This window comes from Chionomys nivalis, chromosome 18 (genome assembly GCF_950005125.1).
Source record: "Chionomys nivalis chromosome 18, mChiNiv1.1, whole genome shotgun sequence".
In the NCBI taxonomy this organism is placed as follows: Eukaryota; Metazoa; Chordata; class Mammalia; order Rodentia; family Cricetidae; genus Chionomys; species Chionomys nivalis.
In genome coordinates, this window is record NC_080103.1 from 52,321,567 (window position 1) to 52,342,744 (window position 21,178).

The 21,178-nt window shown below is 40.1% G+C and overlaps 1 protein-coding gene across 1 annotated transcript; it reads right to left on the bottom strand.

The window, feature by feature from the left end:
* Positions 1 to 3,615: 3,615 nt before the first annotated feature.
* LOC130889735 (calcium-activated chloride channel regulator 3A-1-like) lies at positions 3,616 to 19,826 on the bottom strand. Its single transcript, XM_057793644.1, has 14 exons — positions 19,668 to 19,826; positions 17,708 to 17,848; positions 17,363 to 17,510; positions 16,919 to 17,027; positions 14,987 to 15,164; positions 11,898 to 12,122; positions 9,818 to 10,051; positions 9,293 to 9,470; positions 8,161 to 8,261; positions 7,578 to 7,802; positions 6,967 to 7,237; positions 6,268 to 6,435; positions 5,500 to 5,736; positions 3,616 to 3,947 (listed from the first exon to the last, which is right to left on the bottom strand). Exons 1-14 carry the CDS (start codon positions 19,824 to 19,826, stop codon positions 3,616 to 3,618), a joined length of 2,706 nt encoding a protein of 901 aa, XP_057649627.1.
* Positions 19,827 to 21,178: the final 1,352 nt, after the last annotated feature.

A 21,178-nucleotide genomic window follows, 5' to 3' on the forward strand; every position in this document is an offset into this window, starting at 1 on the left:
CAATGTCATCCTTCACTTGGAGCTGAGCTCAAAAGTGGGCAGCAAACTTAAAGCCCATGTTGTAACAACATCCTGGAAGTGGGATCTCTGTGTTAGTGACTTTATTAAATGACCTCTCTATTCTCTCCTGGATGCTTGCTTTGAAATGTGCTTTTTTCTCCCTGGTCACACCGAAGGTTCAAGACTAGAGATGACAACAAATCAGCTGTATACTTCCTTTTTTTGTTTTTGAGACAATCTTTCATGTAGCTCCGGTTGACCTCTAACTTGCTATGTAGCTCAGGATGTCTTTGAATTCCTGATCCTCCCTCTTTCATCTTCGAGTGCTGGACCACTGAAGAACACTGCTGTGCCCAGCAGTCCATCTTCCGTGGAGTCAAGTGGAAATGAGTCATGTATTTTCCAGTCCAGAATCAAACCCTCTCATTGAGAACTTAAAGTCTTATTTCAGTGAAAACCTTCTAAACAATACTTTTTGGGGTGCCTCTTTGGTTCTTTGTGAACCTGACTGCTTTTGTTTGTGTATTGGAGGCCTCCTTTGGTAACAGCTAATTTTAGGTGACATTTAACCTGGGCTCTGGGATGCTCAGGTAACTGCTGGAATGCTGTCCCTGGGGTTATATGTGAAGCTGCCTCTGGAAGAAGTTAACAATTGGATTAGTAGAACTGAGTGAAGATTGCCTTCCCTCATCCAGTGTCTTGAGAATCCATGAAGAACACAGTGCAGAGAACATGGACTAGAGAGATGGCTCAGCGATTAAGAGCACATACTGTTCTTGCAGAGGTCCTGGGTTCAGTTCCCAAATACACGTCAGACACTCCCGTCCATGTTCAACCCTAGCTCCAGGAAATCCAATGCTTATGGCCTCCCTGAGCACCCAAACTCATTTACATACACCCCTACATACACATACATAATTAAAAGTAATAAAAAGAAATTTTAAAAACATAGAGAAAGGGAACTCTATTCTCTGTCTGGAATGGAGACACTTATTTTCTCTTGTAAGAACTGGTATGAAATATTGGAAGCACTAAATGAAATAACTTAGGGAAAATCCTTCAGGCAGGATTTTGACACTTTAAAAAACCTCACTAAGTATTATACATTATTATTAACTATCATATGGTGTTGTGTGACTGTTGGCACAAAACGATTGCTAATTAAAATTTGTTCTCATGACTTTATTTTGTAGACCTGTAAGGAGAGTCTTCAGGGTTTGTGCAGGGAATGGAAAGTCCCCGAGCCTTCCTGAGAACATAGGAAAGCCCTGCAGTGGTAGCAGAACCGCAGCTTTTCTGCATGCTCCTATCTTCAGCTGTTGGGAGTGCCCCACGCTTGCCAGCCCAGACTTGGTAAAGCCTCATCTGTAAGATCTTCCCACATCATCTTCATTAGGAGCAGCTGTTCTTCCCTTCTTGAGTCACTCTACTGCACCCCGCCTGTTTATCTTGGGCTAGTTTGTTAAAACATATCACCGGAGCGGCTCATCCACTCCATTACCAGCTAGGAAACCCCCGAGCCCACAACTTTAACCTCTCTCATTCTCATTTTTTTAAAAATTTTTTAGCTATAAAATGAGGACAACGGTTTCTTTCTAAAAGCAACGTTACAAAAGTTAAAACATGAAGCATTTGGTGGCCTACACTGCTGGCTTATGTATGTTGTGAGACCATGTTAAAAAAAAAGGCCAAAACCAACATAAGAAATAAATAGTTAAATGAATGAATGAGTGAATGAAAAGAAAAAAGTAAAAAGAGCACTGTGACAGCATGTGTCCCTCAAACTCCTGTAAATTGTGGTGCTTTTGACCCACACGGAAGAAAATGAGTTTGCTTCTCTGTGTTCTGTGCCCCTTCCCAGCGCTCCTTACAAGTACAGAATGGAGTCAATGTGGACATTGCTTTGACAGGACCTGAAGACTGGCTTCATGGGTTAAATTGGAATAAAATAAAATACACAACAGTACGAGAGAAGTTCTGTAGAGAGTTATAACACAGCACCAGGGAACCCAGAGTCAGAGGACAGCTTCTCAAGCGGAAGAGAACCAGGAAGCAGCCTTTGGGGTGGAAACTGAAGCCGAGGGAGGCAAGAGGTCATAGGGAGGGAAGAGGTCGAAGGTGGCGGCTGCATACGGCAACCTTCGGTTTCATCACAGGCCATTCAACTTCAGTTTGATTTACTTCTTCGTGACAGAGTCTCACTAAGTAGTCCTGACTGTCCTGGAACTCAGCAGAGATCTGCCTGCCTCAGCCTCCAGGGGGCTGGTATTAAAGGCTTGGGTCATTATTCCCGCGCCTTCAGCCGATCTGAATATGCTGTACGACACAAGGAGATGTTTCCAAAGGACACCCGGAGAAGACAAACCTTGAGAAACATTGAGAGTAGTTCCTTTTGTTTCCTTTAAAACAGACATCCTCAGCCAAAGAGTCAAGAGAATGTGGACTGCTCTGATAGGTTTCGACTCTGAGAAAAAGGCTGTCTTTTTAAATATTAGGCAATACTCATCTGCCACTAGGCTTTTGGTATGGTTTGAATATGGCTTGTTTTCTATAAAACCCATCTTACAATGATGCTGAGAAGTGCTTGTGTGGTGATTAGGAAGCCTTTGCCTAGATCCGTTCTTTCAGAAACGGATTGGCTCCTGCGAAGGCAGGCTATCACAAAGTGAGTGTGTTTCTTATCTTCTGCTTCTCCCACAGGCTTATACTTGTCCTTACTCTGCATCAAGAGCTGAAGCTTTATCTGGGGCCCTTGCCAGAGGCTGCCTCCCAATCTTAGACTTCAGGTCTCCAGAACCACGCCCCTTTATACCTTATCCACTCTCAAGTGGTCCGTTGGGTGACAGAAAAGAGATTACTACAACCAAGTAATTTGCCTGCCTTTCTTTTGCTTTCTAATTAAAAAAAAAAAAATCACAGAGAACGCCTGAGCAGATTTAAAAGTTTTCTTTTTGGAGACAGGATCTTGCATACTGGGCTATGTAGTTTAGTCTCACTTCCGATCCTCCTTCCTTGATACCTAATTGCTGAGCTCACCCCCACGCACCACTATATCTAGTCAGGTTTTTCTTAAAAGGTTTTCAAAATTCTAAGGCTATCTAGATATTTCTTTCGTTTTAAAATTTCATTTAAAATTTACCTTTTAATTTGGAAGACTTTTCCATCCTGTATCCACCCATATGTGTGCACTGCCTCCAGAATACTACGTTATTCTTATATTGAGTTAGTTTCTCTATGGAAATTAGTCAGTGTTTTTTTTTCTTTCTTGTTTTTTTTTAAGATTTAGACTGTAAACAGACATAATTTTCTCTTTCTGAGCTTTATATTCTTTGTGTGTTTATTTCTATAAAATTACATATTATATTTAGTGTAATAACTTTTTCAATTTAATATTTGGAAAATGAGTTGTTCAATTTAACTCATCCTCTTCAAAGTTAGATTAAGGAAATATTCTGATTTATATATAGCAACTTAATTGATTTTTAATTGACCCAAATACACGATTTACAACATTGAACATTCACTTTCATGTTACAAAGAGTTGTACAGTAGATAATGAGGTTAGCAAATTAGTTCTAAATAAGATTGAATTTTAGTTCTATTACAATTTCTAGTTTAAAATATGAATAAAGTTGCAACAAATACAAAAATTGTCAAACTGGGTACAGGCATTTTGGTACCCAGGTCAGGTACCTCTGGAGGAATGAATTTGACAGCCTGTGCAATGTTGGAGACCTCTGAGGTGAGATTGGCTTCGTTACTGGCCTGAATCACAACGTAGAACTTCGTACCATTTTCTATTTTCAAAGTTTCTAGTTTGAATTCAAAATTTTCTTTTGAGCCAGCCTCTTTAGGTCTCAGACAAGTAGTATTCACTAAAGTAGCGTTCTTAAAATCTTCTTGGAGATCCCGAGAATGCTGACTCATTCTGATGATGTATCTTTGCGCTGGAAAAGAGACAGAGATAGGTGTTCGTTAGAGTCAGGAGGACGGCTCTCTGCACTGCACTGCGCCTGCGTAGGAGTTACCAGCCTTGCATGCTGAGCTTTAGTGGTGGAGAGCCCAGGAACAGTTTGTGTCTGGGTATCCCATCTCACTGACTTTAAAGACAAGGATAGGAACAGTTATTTAAAAGATGTCCAGTCATAAAATCGGAGAAAAACTAATTCAGTTTCATTAATACCAGCTCTCCACCGTGAGTCCAGGTTTCTTTTTAGAGAGACGTTGAAAGAGCTGAACTCAGTTTTAAATTAGGGAAAGGGACACACAATGTTCCTGTGCAGTAAAGACCGCGAGCATCTGTTGTGACTTTTTATTACGTTGAAAGAAGGCGTAATCGGGTGGGGGTGGGGCACCCAGTGAAAGACAAGCGGAGAGCAGCTGAGGGTGAGTCAAAGGGCGCAGAAGTGATGAGCACTAATTACACGTGTGCTCGGGACCCGGGCGGACCTCGACCGGCACCTTCATTTTACTACTGCCATCTTTCTCATCTCCGGTTTTAAAGTGTAAAACAGGACTTAGTCATTTGGTTTATTCAACGAAAGTTTTTGGCTGCCGGTATTCTCAAGTGAGATTTGTAAATGATAATGCGTGAAAGGTGTTTGGAACACTTCAGTAAATAATTCACGGTGACTGGAACACAGCTGCTGGGAAGGGCAGGAGCAGCCTGCATGAGCGCTGAATTCCACACCGAGTTTAGAAATCTAATAGAGAAATTGACATAAAATATCTTAAGAATTGTGATCTGTCTGTCTGCCTGTCTGCTTCTGTCTGTCTATCTATCTATCTATCTATCTATCTATCTATCTATCTATCTATCTATCTATCATCTGTCTATCATCTGTCTGTCTGTCTATCTCTAACATCTATCATCTATCTATCTATCTATCTATCTATCTATCTATCTATCTATCTATCATCTATCTATCATCTGTCTGTCTGTCTATCTCTAACATCTATCATCTATCTATCTATCTATCTATCTATCTATCTATCATATTCATCTATCTATCATCTGTCATCTATCTGTCTGAGGTTACCTGTTTACCTATGTGTATTTTGTACTTAATTGATTTCTAAGAGTAGACTTTGTCCCAGAGAGCCCAATAGTGTTTGAAACTGAACAGTAATTGAATAAAATTGAGTAAAAACAGAAATGTTTAGAAAATTGCCTTTGTTTACAATAATTGAACCCATCAGAATAGTGTTACTTAGTCTCCTCATTTAATTTAAAAATAGTTCAAATTGAGAGAGACAATTTGATAAAAAAAATCCAAAAAAAAAAAACCTGGGTTGAAAATTTAAATTATTTAGACACAGATAATTTGGGTCAACTTGTATCCTTTTGGTTTTGAGTTTTTACATCTGAAAGTAGGTGAGCAATGGGCTGTTGTAACCACTCCATAAATGTTACCCAGAATTAAGACTTTGGGGAAGTTTAAGCAAGTGAAAGACAATGATTTTCTTTTAGAACATTTTAAAACTCAACACCTAGCTCACCTCTTCCTTTGTCGAGGAACTTGCCAGGGGCCGTCCAGGTAAGGTGGATATGATCTCCTTCAAACTCGGCCTCCAGATCTGTGACTTTACTGGGTGGGAACACATGAGTGTGGTTGCCACCAGGAGGCGCTCCAGACACGGTAAACGACCCTCCAGAGGCTACTCTGCTGAAGTCTTCCACTGGAGCTTCTGTGGCTTCTGGAACCTCAGGTCTGGGTGGATTCAGTGTAATTTGACCTACACCCCGGCAACAACAACAACAAATGACTTTCTATATTTTCATGTCTGTTCTTGTAGGTTGATCTTGCAGCGACTCGGTGCTAATGTTGATTAACAGCCGACATTGAGAAGTGACGGTGTGTAGGGAAAGAAAAGCGTGTTTTAACATCACTTTGAATCGGATGAGGGGACATTACAATTCTAGCTAAACTATATTTTAACCAATCTCTGTCTAATACTTGTCCGTAAATCTTTTGAGGACACAAGTTGTGTTTTATCCATATTTGCAACTTCAGCCTCTAGCACTGAGCCGCATCATAGAAGATGCTGGGTGGAGTTTAGAAACATAAATGGAGCGACAAGGTGGGTGTTAACAATTTGCAGAAATACAGTCTACGGGTCCACTGGACCTGAATTTGATTTTGAAGCATTCAGATGAGTGATTACAAGGAATTACATCCTTGACTTTTCTGTAGTCGGTTATGTTTCTGATGCTTGTTCTGTTCTTTAGACCTAAACCACACATAATTCTGTTTGAGTGTTACTTACCATTTTCAGTGTAGCCGGGTATATATAGAGACTTGTTCGGTTGTTTTACATGTAGTTTAGTGATGTGTTTTCTTGCCTGGGCCTTGACTTTTAGGCTGTATCTCCCATTCCCATGGTACTCTGTGAAGTATCTTGAGTAGATGCCATCGTGTTTGAGTGTATCAGCACCTTGGCATTGACATGTAAGAATTAGTCATCTAGTAAGAACAATGACAGTTGTGACTGTGAGCACAGGTGATGTCGGTGACTTCACAGATAAGGGAGCACAGTTTCAGGTCCATGAGTCCTAGGGTCAGACCATTTTGCCTCCAAGCCTGTCTTGGTCACATGATAATCCCGCGGTTTTGGAGTCATTCACAGTAGGATTCAGTCCTTTTATGGTGCCCATTTGCTTAATAATAGCTGTTCTTATTTCATATAAGAAACTTATCCAAAGAAGAAAATAGAAAGAAAGCAAAGTGCATTAAGATGCTGACAATGGAGATGGAGAAAAATTGGGCTCAAGTTCCTTCCATGGGTAAAGTTAAACTGCTCAGGAACTTTAAAGATGGCAATGGTACTTACAGCCATGCAAAGGTTTAACACATTACAAGGAGACTTCGCGCACATTGGAATACAGTTCTTAAGCATACAGAGGAAGCATTGAGAGGAGCGCAGTGAGAGAATTTTCAGTTCAGTGTCGATGCCGGTTCCCATCACCTGCCCCGTTGTCCCACAGCTCCAGTGTGGCTTGATGCCCATCTTCGGCTTCTATAATGGCGGTGACACTGGCTCCCAGGACAGGCAAGAACCCTTGGCTGACTCGGGCGTAAACAATCATCGGGCTAGGGTACCGTGCTGTGCCTTGACTCATGTGAGCAGTCGCGATTATTGGGGGCGTGGTAGGACTTCTCGCTCGAGTGGTCACTGTCACCGTTAGCAACTGAGATATGACATTCTTATTTAAGAGGCTGTAAGTCCACGTACCTGTCTGGAAAAAAAGTATTTTAAGAGCTTTGATAGTATTTTCTTACTCTGTGCTTAGGATATATAATTACTTAGAAATGTAAAAAGAAGAATAATAATTACTTTTTTGATGATGGGAATGGAACAAGCTATGCTGGTGCACTGCTCAGGTTCTGCCGCAGCTAAATAATGACTTTTAATATCCGAGTTTATAAACTAATAGCGTGAGAATGAATCCTTATGTGTTCTATTAAGCTTATTTTTAAGATGAATTATCTGGTACTGTTTTATTATTGAGAATATAGAAGGGGACTTTCTTTTCTAACTTAAATTGATAATTGATGAAAACCAAAGAGCAGGCTCACCTCTGCGATGCCTGGTATCCAAAGTCGAGCAGAGTATCTATTTAGCTTATCGTCTCGGAAGTCTGAGTTTGTGTATTCTTTTCCTTTTGGATCATGAAGAATAATGTCTGGCTTTTTTGCTGTCCAGGTGACAGCAAAGAACGTGTCGTTGCCAACGGTGCTGTCCACCAGCACTGTACCATTTATCCGTCCCTTCCCTGCAATAGTCAAGGCTTTGCTCTCCAACTGTAGGAGAAATAAAAAAACCGACATGCTAAAACCTCAAATGTTGTTATTATAGAATTCTAAAATTTAGTTAGTTCAGTGTAATTTTAAGTTTTAAAAAAGTATTTCAGTTAAAATAATTAAATACTTTTCAGTCAAATCATAGTTAAGGAATAAATTAAATTATTAAAATTATAAAGAGTAAAAATAATCTTGTAAGGAATAAAGGACTGTAGGAGCCAGGGAAAACCAACTTCGGTAGGGAAGTGCTTTCTCCGTACAATGGGACTGCTCTTAAGGAAGAGGTGTTAGAGAATAGTTAATAATTAGAATGATGGGCGTTCACTGCAGCAGTAAGAAGACAAAGGGTTTTGCTGACCTGCAGAGCCTGCTGGGCGATGTTGCCACTCCTAGATGAAATCCCACTGAAAGCATCGATAAGGCCGTTTATGTCTTCATTGGCATAAAAGCGAAGCCCTCCTAAAGGAGAATTTTAAATGGGAAAACCCCATTTACTTTGTGCGGTCATTGATCTCTTTAACAATGTACTTAAGATACTTAGCTATACTCCACAAAAGATTACTTTTCAAGATCGTCGGTGTTGTAGTGTCCCAGGCAGAATTCTAAAATTACTAAAACCTTGCTCAAAAGAAGTGTCATAAGAACAGAGGGAAATTTAAAGTATTGAAAGATTTTTCTAATTGATCATCAGTCACCAGAAGGAAGTGTATGCCATCTTAGCGAAGTCCAAATAAAATATAAGACCACAGAAATGAAATTTAAGCCAGTTCTTAGAAGTTAATGACTCGTTTTTTAGTTGGATCAAAACCACATCAATGATAATTCAATACTGACGGTTTAGAATGAAGTAAAGATTGATAAAGATAGATAATGGAGACATTAAGGAAGAGGGAGGTTACTTGCATGTAAGAAGCTAGGAAAGAATAGGTTGCCGAGGAGAAATGATTGCTTAAAAATGATATTCATTACATACTTGTAGAACTAATAAATATCAGCAAACCCACCAGCAAGATTACTGAAGTAGCCCGCACAAGGCTTAGAGTTCGTTAGGACCTGACAGAAATACTCCACGATGGGGTGAGTTCTGAATGGGGACCCAGTCAGGACTCTTAGGTAAATCATTTCTAGCCCCTAGGTTTCCGTTTGCGCTTCCTTAGAATTGGGATGTCCAAACGTTTGTTGTGGGCTCTAGTGTGTTTTTAAACTGAGAAATAGTTGTGGATGCAGTTGAGAAACCATAGAGAAATAAGGTTCTGATTAGCGGTATTGGTTGAAATCAGGGGAAGAATGAACGATGACAGCGGATAATGGAGAACGTGAGAAGTCCGCAATGGAAGAGTGGAAGGGAGGAGAAAAGAACCCATGTGGGAAGAAGCAAAGATTAATTTTGAGATGGAATTTTTTGAGCAGTTTTCAGTGTATTGGAAAGAACACGTGTGGCAGAACAGACTACAGACGATCGCCACTCCAAACTCTGTTCTGAAGTGTACCGGTCATGGTTGACAGAGTCTCCAGTTCTTTGGCAGCAGAAGGCCCCAGAGCGATGGTGTGGATGACGGCACCACTGTGTTTGACCTCCTCAAAGCAGTAACTTATTTGACCATCTTCCCCATCTGTCAGCAATACGATCTCAGAACCGGAAGTCGTCTGGTTACTGGAGGTAATTGCCTGAACGGGAAAAGCCACGTTACTAATCCCAGGAAAATGATTTCTGAATAAGTGAAAAGCAAGAAAAAGCTGCAGTTTAGTCCTGGGGGAGTCGTTATGTTTCTGCTTCAGAGTGAGCTGGAGAGAACCTTTGTGTCATCGTTCCAAGCCTCAGCCTTGGTTTACCCAGTCTTCCCGCGGGACACAGAGTTGCCGCAGAGAGCAGGAAAGGGTGCCGCTTTCTTCTCACAGACGACTGTTTGATCAGGTTGGAATGTTATTAAATAAGGAGCCCAGGAACTCACGACCCTTGCTGAAAGTTAAAAGTAGTCAATGGCAAGTGATAGTAATTAATTTTCTTTTTTAACCTCGAATCCTTTTCTGAGTCCGTTGCAAATTGAAGTTCCACCACTAGCGTCTCGAGGCAGGTTTGCGCTGATCTCTAGATAGGAGCTCTCATTGATCATTCTTATTAGATTATTTTGGATTGTAGCAGTGCTATCAAATGTGACCATGCCAACCAAGGATTCCTTTTCAATAATTTGAATTAAATACAACTCTGCTGCTTGGTTCATTCGGATGAGACGAGTGACGTCGTTTCCCTGTAAGAAGAGAAAAGAGACATGAGCAGCTCTGGAGTCTGTCTCTCAACACCTTGTCAGATCGGACACACAAGTCACCAAGAATCTTGATAATAATTCATTGGTGTATTTTTAAGTTTAGCTTCTTCATTTCATTAAAAAATAAAATCTAAGAAAAAAATCGTTTGAAGTTTTGACAGCGGTTAAGATTTCCCACCGTATCTGAAGAGAAACAGAGGAGGAAAAATGGGTTGGGAGTGGGGAGGAGAGGATGGAGGAGAAACCTTGGTTGGGATGTAAAAACAAAAAGGCGAAGAAATAAAAACTCAACAGAAAAGAGTTCTTTCTGTTCTTGCAGAGGATCTGGGTTCTGCTCCCAGAGCCCAGATGTGGCTCACACGGACTGTGCCTCTGCTTCCGGAGGATCAGATCCTCTTTTGGCCTCTGCAGGCACAAGACACAGTGGCTCACATACACATATACACATAAACACATAAACACATATACACAGTGGCTCACACACACATACATATATACACATATACACATAAACACATATACACATACACATATACATATAAACACATATGCACATATACACAGTGACTCACACACACATACACATATACACATAAACACATATGCACATATACACAGTGGCTCACACACATATACACATGAAATAAAATAAATAAACCTTAAAACCACTAGTTATTTATAAAACTCTTATATTTTATCTAACAATCTATTAAATAATTATCTGAATGAAATATTTTTTAAAAATGTATGTTTTAATAAATGCCAAGTAGAAAAACACCAAAGATGTTCAACTATAGGGACTTGATTAAATTACGTTTTATATATATATATATATGACATAATCAATAAATATGATGTATTTCTTTTTCTTTTTTGCCATTCTCTTTTTATTGAAAATAGATTATTTCCCCATAGTTTATATCCTGATTATAGTTTCCCCTCCCTCTCTCCTCCCAGTTCCTCCCCACCTTCTCTCTCCTCTGGATCCCCTCCCTTTCTGTCTCTCATTAGAAAAGTACAGGCTTCTAAGAGATAACAACCGAACATGACAAAATAAAATATAATAGGATGCAGAAAAACTAAGATATTAAAGTTGGGCATGGCAACTCCATAGGAGGAAAAGAGTCCCAAGAGCAGGCTCAAGAGGCTCAGTCATTCTCACTGTCAGGAGTCCTATAAAAACACTAAACTAACAGCTATGTCTTATGTGCAGAGGACCTTGTGCAGACCCAAGCAGGCCCTGTGCTTGCTGCTTAGTAACTATGACATATGATTAAAATCTTTCATAGAATGAGTTTTAATTGGGGAGTTTTAAATGCATGTTATAGAAACATACAAAATATAATTGCATTTTTTGAAGAAAAAGGTAAACATTAAGAATAAAAAAAGAATGAAGTGATAAGTTTGATGGTGTAATCATGGATAATTTCCCTTTTTTTCCCATTCATTACTTTATTCTGAGATGAGATCTTGCTAGGTTGCCCAGGTTGGCTTAAAACCATAGACACAGAGATGTTCCTGTTTCAGCCTCCTGAGTAGCTAAGATTAGGCAGGCACCATTTCACTTGACTTCATTTGTGTGTGTGTGTGTGCGCACGCGTGTGCAATTAAATTTTTTTAGTTAGAGCTAAAAGTTATGAGATAAAATTATCCATAATCTTATAACCTCCCTCTAATCATCATTTTATCTCACTGTTTCATTGGCATAAACATATGCATGTTAGTTTATTAAAACTAAACTAAAATTAAATGATATTTATATTTTTAAAATATTTATATTTAACTTAAATACTTAATTTAAGGAATCCAGTAAAAAGTGTCTTACGGCATTCATGCTTCCAGATTTGTCCAGCACTAAGCAGACTACTCGCTGTTTGGACTTCAGCAATGAAAATGTAGGTGGAGGAGGTGGTTCTACTCCTTCCATGGGAGAGGCATTCTGGAAATCAGGAGACTCCTTGATTACGTCCCACGTGCTTCTGCCATTGCACATTTTATTTTGCAGGTTTGGAGCTTCCTTATTGTGGGTTTTTTCTGTGCAAAATTCAACCACCTGAAAAAAAATCAATGAACGCACAATATTGTAAAAACTTGTAAGGAACCACCTTCTTTTCCAGATATGAAGTTAACTGCCATGTGCATCCTGAACAGGATTCGTCTGTCTCCTGATGAGAATCACTCTGTAATCGATTGTTTGGGCACCCATCTTACGTGCTTGGAGTGGAAGTGGGCAATGCCATCACTATGTGCAGCTAACGCTTTTGGAGATTTCAAAGTTAGGCCGTCAGTGAAGAATGGCGGCTGCTCATGTGATTGAGTTCCTTGTTTTCTCACCTAAACCTCTGAGGATCTCCCATCCTGAATGAAATTTAAGGGAAGAGTATCATGGCTCCTGGTAACTTCTGTCCCCTAGAAGCGGCATAGGAGAGATGGCTGTTTCTATTGTCTATGACCCATATCTCCATAGTTAGCCCAGAAACTTGAGGACAGGCACTAGAGATCGAGCTTGTTATTATTAGTCCTGATATTAACAGTGCCCTTGAGAGATAATAAAAGCATAAGAGATGTAGACATTTCTCTGAGAGATGAATCACATTTAATAATTCTGCCAGTGGAAGTTTTTATTACTATAAGCCCTGAAAGTGCTCTAGGTTTTGAAAACCTGGAGGAAGAAGGAAGAGCATCCTCATAAACAAGCAGTGTCCAGAAAGGAAACATCCTACAGTAAGGTCGCAGAAACTGCTTTTAATAGTCATTTCATTACTTTCGTCCCCAAACACCACACCTGCAGATTTAAGCTCAGATAGAGACTTATGGGCATAAATATATGTGCGTTAGTTTAAACATCTAAATGCACATTTACATGTGAGAGTGTTTGTTTCTGACATGGCTCAGATTAAAATCTCCCAAATTGGGTTGCATTGGAAAGGGGGAAATGTGCATGCGAACAAAGCAGTGCTTCGCCTCACTTCCAGGTGTGCGCTGTCTGTCAACCTGGCCCCTCTGCCCCTGCCATGACCATTGTCCGAATTAAGTGCCTCATCTGCCTATGTCTGTGGCGTCCCAGCCCGCGTCCCTGCCTCACTCAGCCTCATCTCATCCCATCCTCGCCTCCGCATCCTATCCATTCCTGGGAGAATTGAGCAGCGGGCTCTTCATTCATCTAAAGCTGAGAAAAACCTTAACTTTGTAAGTGCCCGAATGTAGGCTCCGCCTCATTGCCCGCCTCCTGCTGGACATGCATTCCCTGCTTCTGTGAACTTCTTTCCTTCTCTAGACTATGCCAGAAATCTTCACCTGAATTCCCATTCACCCTAATGCTAATTTCGCATAAATCAGGAAAAAGAAATTCTATTGCAGGTTCCCATCTCCCTAAAATTTTTCTAATGAGCATTAGAATCTTCAGTGACTAAGACGGAAATGTTCACACAGTTCTCAGCGTGTGCAGTCGCACGGACCAGCTCTGCCTTGTTCTACTTTTGTCAGTCTGTCTCACTGCATAGACGTCTCTCCTCTGACAACGCTGCCAAATTCATACTCATTTTCAAATCCCAGCTAAAAACTCATCATTCAGAAGCCACATTCTGACCTTTACAGTAACACTGCTTCCTATATCTGTGTCTCTTCCTGCTTTGTTTTAATTTTTTTCTCAGTATTCCTACTCTTCTCCTTCCATTACTTCATCAGAAAAATTTATTTTTAATTCTTTACTTGATGTTGGCTCCTAACACAGCACTGAGCTTGAAACAGAGAGAAGGATGTTAAGGGAAGGAATGCACGGAAGAGAACATTCACTATTTCATGTCGTGTATGCTCTGAGTCTGAGCTCAGAGTTCAGGGTTTGGTATGTGATATGTTTAATCTGCAGCATGATAGTTAGAAGCTAGTCTAGTGCTGGATAAGATATTTGGTTAAAGTACAGTACTTTTTCCTGAGTAGAGTCTTGTGGAATCAGCATGCATACTTGCTCAGGACCAGAGGTGTCTTCCTTACTGCTCGGGTGCGCATAGGCAGCAGGAGTTATGCCCTCATAGATACATGTCTTGGCAATGCAGCATTTGGAACAGGTGGTGTGTTCTGATTATTCTCTTGTGTCAGGGGATTTCTTGTCTGTTTTGGTGCTGAGTCTTTGCTGATCTAGACTCAGCCAGGTAAAGTGAACTGTCCTTAAACCTGTGTTGGATATTTCCAGAAGGGAGATCCACTTAAAACCTGGGCTAATTTACAAAGGTCAGAAGAGAACTTCAAGTCTATAAATTGACTTGAACTTTCACTAATGCCTAGACGCCACAGCAATTTTAATTCTATCAGTGAGGTAGTATTTGTTGCTAGTAAGTTAGTGTATAGGAATTGCTTATTTTAATTAAGCTGGTCTTATAATTTAGAGATATAACTTTAATTTGTATCTTAAGTACTTTCTTATCTAAGATATTCTTACATTTGCATGAACTTTTACTATGCAAATACGTTATGTTTATATGAGTTAGAACTGGACAGTGCAGCAAAGGAAATAACTGAGGGTAAACAGACAACCTTCACCAAGGCAGAAAACGCAAACAGTCTACAACAAAGATTTGTGAATTTTTAAGAAACTCAAAGATTTCAATGGCTAAAATTGCCTAGAAATAACATGATTAAAAATCATGAGATGATTCAAATAGGAATTTTTCAAGAAATACATGCAATGGCTGGTAGGTAAATGAAAAGGTGGGCATGGTCAGTAACCATCAGGTAAGTGCAGATGAAATCCACAGTGAGATATAGCCTCACTCCTGCCAGATGGCTGAAATAATTAAAGACTTTAGAGAATGCTGGAGAGGGTGCAAGATGTATATCCAAAGAAAAGGAGGCCAGTGTGTTGCAGAGATAACCAACATGCACGTTAGTCCCAGTGATCAAAATATAGACTCAACTTACAGAATCAAGACTTTGCATGAACATTATGGAGTCCTTGACAGTCTGGGATTTGTTTGGGATAAATGTACATTTGGGTTCAAGCAGTCCTGACTTTGAATCTCGCCGGCATTGCCTTGCTATGCAACTGCGTCCCCGACATTCCAGGACCACGTTTCTGCCAGAAATGCCAGTGGAGCATCTATTGGAAAAGAATTGGGTTACTTTTGTGGGGCTAGCCGTTGAACCCAGGGTCTGTGCATCTAGGCAAGCCCTCTACCACAGAGCTACATCCTCAGATCCAGTTTTGATGAGCCCCATCCTGTTTTTAAGTTGAACCTAGGGGAGTCCGCAATAAAGACCAATGTTCCAAAACCCCTTTTTTCAGTGGCAACACTGCTTGATCATGCACAAACATTTAATTTCGACAAAAGTAGGCACAATGATTGCCTGTACATACCCCTGACTTTAGTTAAAACTGTATTTTCACTGCACACTCTTAAACATTCATTGACTTCCTGGTATGATCAATAAATCTATTTTCTCTGTGGTTATGGGATAAGACAGTAATTTCAAACTTATATGGATATTATAAAGATTAAATTCGTTACGAATTACAGGGGATTTTTTTTAATGAGGAAAGAAAGTCAAAATATGTTTAAAATCTTAAATTTTCAAGATATAAATTATATGGTTTTAAATGTAAAGCAATTTGTAGTTTACATTTTTATAATCAGTAAGTTGATTATAAAAGAACTGGAAGAACAATGCATCAAACCATTGGGTTTCACGATAAAAATAATTGTCATATCCCTGTTAGAGGTTAGGGTAGAATATGAAAAGGATTCTCTCAATTTCTTTTTTTAAATATTTATTTATTTATTATGTATACAATATTCTGTCTGTGTGTATGCCTGCAGGCCAGAAGACGGCACCAGATCCCATTACAGATGGTTGCAAGCCAACATGTGGTTGCTGGGAATTGAACTCAGGACCTTTGGAAGAGCAGGCAATGCTCTTAACCTCTGAGCCATCTCTCCAGCCCTCTCAATTTCTTTATATGTATAATTTCTTCCTATTTATACTTCGTGGCATTAGCTGGTTACACGCATTTGTTTGTACTGCAAGGACAACGGAGGTTGTAATGCCTTTCAAGAGAGGTGACTCTAGGGTTGGCCCTGAAGCTTAGCTTACTCATGGTGAGACTCAGAGTTTCTGCTCCCAGTATAGGGAACTCAGGAATGTGGGCTTAGAGTCTTGCTTTCACCAATGTTTATCTTTTTATGACTGATCACAAGGAAATGCATTCATGTTTAATGTTTTAAATACTCATCATTTGTTAATCCGTTGATAGTTTTGACTTTGTTAGAGAACTACAAAAACAAAACAAAATCCACAGTCTGAAGGATCTTCAACTCTATTGGAAAATAACAAAACTCCTCGTCTGCTAATGCTGGTTAGTAGACGCCTGCGAGAGGCGCATGCGTACTCTCTGGGAACTCTCTTCCAGGCCTCTAACCTCAAATGAGAGGAGCAGAAAGATCAAGAGGAGAAATAATTAAAGGTTAAATAGGCATTGTCTAGGCAAGGGGTAGTTTTGTGGCGTGACAGTCGGGGTATGAGGCCATGCTGAGAGCAGCCCAGCCTGTGTACAAGACTCCAGGTAGCTCGGCACACTGCACACTGCAAAGAAGACAGGATTAGACATTTCTCTATCACCTGATCTAACTGACATTCTCTTATAGTGATATTTCCTCCGGACACTGATTCCTATTGTTCTCAACATTTCTTCAATGTTCTACGTGTTTGCTCCCTTTAATTTAAAAGTCAAATTGAACACTTTACCACACAGGGCTTGAGTACATCGAACCCCAGAATTGTACTCAAACTACCCAACACAGAGAGCTGAAGCCATAGGCAAGAAGGTGTTGAATCAGTTTCGGTTACACTGTGTACCTTGTTGCTTCTGGGGTGTTCTTTCCGGACATGTAGAAGGGCCGATCTGTGTTATATTCATCAAATACTCCCCATCGGAGATGGGCCCACTCATGGACAAAGACTCTGCCTGAGAGAGAAGATTGTCATCTGTAAAACTGTAGTTAAAATAACTTAAGTATGATTTCCATCTACTTTAAATTCCTTGCTCTTCCGCTAAGCTGAGCTGCAGAACTCTAAAAATCAACATAATTCAATTGTTCCAAAAAAAAAGATAAAATAGAATGAAACCAACAAATGACTCATTCAATTGTCAAATTTGTATATACAACAAGTTGATTATAATCAGTATATTTCTAAAGGAAGTTATTGCTTAATGCTTGCATTTCTTATAGTCCTGAAAATTAATAGCTGTTGTTTGCTTTTCCCCAGTGGAAATAAGAAGTATAAAATAGATATATTTACCTCGGGATCCATAGATACGTAAATTGTCAGCCAGTAGGAAGTTTGGAGTGAAGTGTATGTACTGTCCTCTGTCTCCACACTGTCCATATTGAAGTGTGTAGGGGTCATCTCCATATTTCAGATACGGGTCAGCAACTATGACATCTGCCTAAAATGCAGAACAAACCCAGTCAGATTCCTAGAGTGCTAGAAACGAGAGATTTTACACACAAGGATCATCTCATTTATACCCATAAAAGCTATATTACTAGTTTTATTCCCAACATGATTAGCATTTACCAAAATGTACAAGCATTCATCTGTAAAAGGCACAGGAAGCAGGACACGAGGGGGTGCGACACCTACTTTGTCATATGATTCTCGTCTCGGCATTAAGTACTCGGATTTTGACTTCCAGGTCATCGGGACCAAAATGTTTACATTCCTGAAATAAAATCTTCTTTTGCTGGCTTCAAACAGGTAAGTAGAAGCTTGGGTTACCATTTCCTGACAAAATTAAAAGTGCCTTGTGGTAACAACGTCACACAACAAAATCAGTATTAACGTATGTACGCAAACCAGAAGCAAATCAAAACTCCTTTCCCTCAAACAGAATAATTTTACAAAGTCTCTTAAATCTGTGTTTCTTTTCTTGTGTCCAAATTCACGTGTGTTTTTGCCTGTCTACCCCTGAGGTCAGCAGTGTAGACAGTAGAGATAGGAGTGAAGATGCTGGGTTAGTTACAGAGGCAATTAGAAGTCTGTGGAGATGGTTGGAAAATGGTGTGGAGGGTTAAGAGTTTAATTTAGCAGTCAGCAATCTATAGCCTACAGTGGAAGGGAAGAGTTGCCAAAGAGGATCATGGCCAATGTCCCTGGCTCATAGAGCTAACCAGGACAGCGGATTTGCATTGCACTGGGCATCCTCAGCTGGACATTCAGAAATCACTGAATTCTTGCTTCAACTGGAGTACCAATGAACAATAACTAGGAATCTGGTTGTTCTCCTCATACTGCTGCTTCTGTTGGCTTGGATAAGATTATAAAAGTCCTCCTGGGAAAAGGTGAGAAAGGGAATGCTGTCAATCAAATGATACACTCCCTCTTTTGTGCAGTTTTGACAAACGAGCGTGAGATCTCTGTCATGTTATTAGCAGGTGGGGCTGGTGCAGATGCAAATGGTGAGCATCTTTATGTGGAACAGCAATGAATCCAATGCATTGCCACCAGCAGAGAGCTACTGAAGTTGCTTCTCCCGCTCTAGAAAACTGCCACGAATGCCTAAGAGGCAGAGGGTAACACCTCTCTACACTTAGCCTGTGATGAGGATCGAGTAGAAGAAGCAAGGTGGCTGGTGACCCAAGGAGCAAGTACATACACGGGTGATGAAGAAAAGACACCCCTGCAAGTGGCCAAAGGCGACCTGGGTTAGCGCTCCAGCAGGCGGTGGAAAGTTGAGTGACTTGGATTTATTCCTCTTATGTTTTGTTGTCTCTAGCATCCTGGGAATCAATGTATTGTGTACAGAATGTCTTTCCCGGATGATGAAGTTTGCTCTCATCTGAATCTTATATCTTTAAAAGGCCCCAGTTACATGAATTGAGAATTTAAAGTTTGGCAGATTGTTATACTTGATGTTGACTTTGTTTTTAATGAACACACTGTGCATAGAGAAGAGACAACTGGAAATAAGTGCAACGAACCTTTCGAATTAACATCAAGTGTAATAACAGACAAGGTCTCACCAGGTGGTAATAGAAGTATGAAGGGCTGATTGGTTTCAGTTTTGTCACTTACTTTATGACTATGCATCTCTAAATTTCTCATTTGCATAAGAGTTCGAATCCTTGTGCCTCACCACATCTTGGTGATACCAAGAGGATCTAAGAATAGAGTACACATGCTACCTGCTGATTACAAGTACAAGTAGAAACACCTTCTAACGTGTCGAAGGTTCTCTTTAAAGTATGCCAGGTAAGGATTTTAGGTTTTCCAAAGTTGGGCGTGTAGGAGCAACTGGAGAAGTGGGTAAGACAGCAGCTGCTGAGGTTTAAGAGTATTTGCTGTATAGACTTCGTAAAAGCAGCATCATTAAGATAAAATATGAGAACATTTTTTGTTCCACTTGCTCTAAATATATTACCTTAGCTAGTTAATGATTTACTTAGGGTTTGGACACTGATTTTAATGTATAATAAAAATATAAAGATAAGCAGATGCTATCTTTATTATAGGTAATATTGTAGACACGATGAACACAGTCAAAGCGGCCTTAGTAAAAAGAATTACTGACGTGCAAATATGCAGATAATAAAACCCTTCTTACCTTTATGCTTTGGATGAGTCTTTCATCTTCTTGTACACTGGGGTTAATTGCAACGACCACTCCCTCGTACCCATTGTTGTTGAGATGGACCATGGAGCTTTGTGCCTCCTGCAGGAGATGCAGGCTGAGGAGCAGAAGGACCTTCAGACCTGGCACCATGATTGCACATGCTAAGCGAGGTGGCTGCGCAAGGAGGGTATTTATGTGTCTGCTCCACTCAAAAATTTGGATGGCAACCAGAATATTTGCATGGGTAGAGTGAAATACTCCTATTTCTTGTTGACCTTCCTTGTTGCATTCATTCTACAGATGTCGCTGCTGAATGTCAGTGGGGATTATGGTAGATACATTCATTGTACTTTGGAAGACAGCTAAGGCAACAGGCATTTACTGAAGTGAGCCATCTTTTTGGGTTGTTTGGGTAGTTATCCTCATAGTTGTGGGTATTTGTCATTGCCATCACCACCACCACCACCACTACCACCATCATCTGGCAATGGAAGCCTAAGTCTTCAGGGTCTGGTCATAGTGAAGGGTGAGCAACTGAGAAAAAAAAAAGCACCAGGAAAGAGCAGATGAAAAAGCTTGTATTAAAAAGCAAACAACAAACAGGACTGAAGTGGGAGTGGCAGTGGTTTGTGACTTCATATTGGTTCTTGAGATGGGCATGGTATGAGCACAATGCTTCCAAACGGCTGTGGATCAAATGCAGACTTTCTTTTATTACTTTCCGTGATTGATAGTTACATGTTTGTTTCAGCTTTCAAATGGTATCGACGTTCCAAATCCTTTTGTAACTTGAGAACTTAATAGACTTCACCTTATATTTCTTTCTTTCTTTTTTTCTTTTGGATTGAATAAAGAGCCTTACAGCTTGAGACAGTTGTCCAATGTCGTTATGAGCTGGCTCTGGAGTCAGGTGGATGTGAGCCTGACTCCTCGTGCTGGTCGCTTAATAGTCACGTATTTCTTTGTTAGGGTTGTGCGATTCTTCCTTAAGCTTTGTCTGTTTTCAAAATATCTGAATTATTATGAAATGCTGGCAATGCTAGATGAGTTAATCTAGAGAAAAAACTTCGTGCATGTGCCCTGACTCCTGACATCTCAAGAAATAGCAGACATGGCATGCTAAAGGCGATTTGTTAATCAGCTTCTTGGTTTTCATGAGTAAATTTTTTAAAACTGTAAAGATTGTCTTGTAAGCTTTAAATGGGGGGATGGAAAGCTAGCCTAAGACTAGAGGCAGAACTGTGGGTGCCAGAGTGAAATCTGTAACTTCTTGGAGTGCCTTTAGCACTATCTTAGTGTTGCTAGTCCAGTCAAGATGTGGCACCATTTATAAAGCCCTCCTAAAAAAACGGGTTTTCTTTTCCTTGAACTTGCTTGAGCTGCTGGTATTTTGTACTGCTGGCATTGCTTTGGCTGTTTTGACAGACACAATATCTTTTCCTTACTAGACTGTAAATTAGCTTGGAGCTAGGGGATTTATTTTTAGTTTCTCAGTCTCAATT

Bases quoted from the DNA above. Each gene is read 5' to 3' on its own strand.
- LOC130889735 (XM_057793644.1), bottom strand. From the start codon at position 19,826: ATGGTGCCAGGTCTGAAGGTCCTTCTGCTCCTCAGCCTGCATCTCCTG. The intron at 6,436-6,966 runs GTGATGGGAACC...GTCAATGCCAAG, and splicing joins GCTGTGGGACAACGGGGCAG to GTGCTGATACACTCAAACAC. The intron at 5,737-6,267 runs GTAAGTAACACT...GCCGGGGTGTAG, and splicing joins ACCCGGCTACACTGAAAATG to GTCAAATTACACTGAATCCA.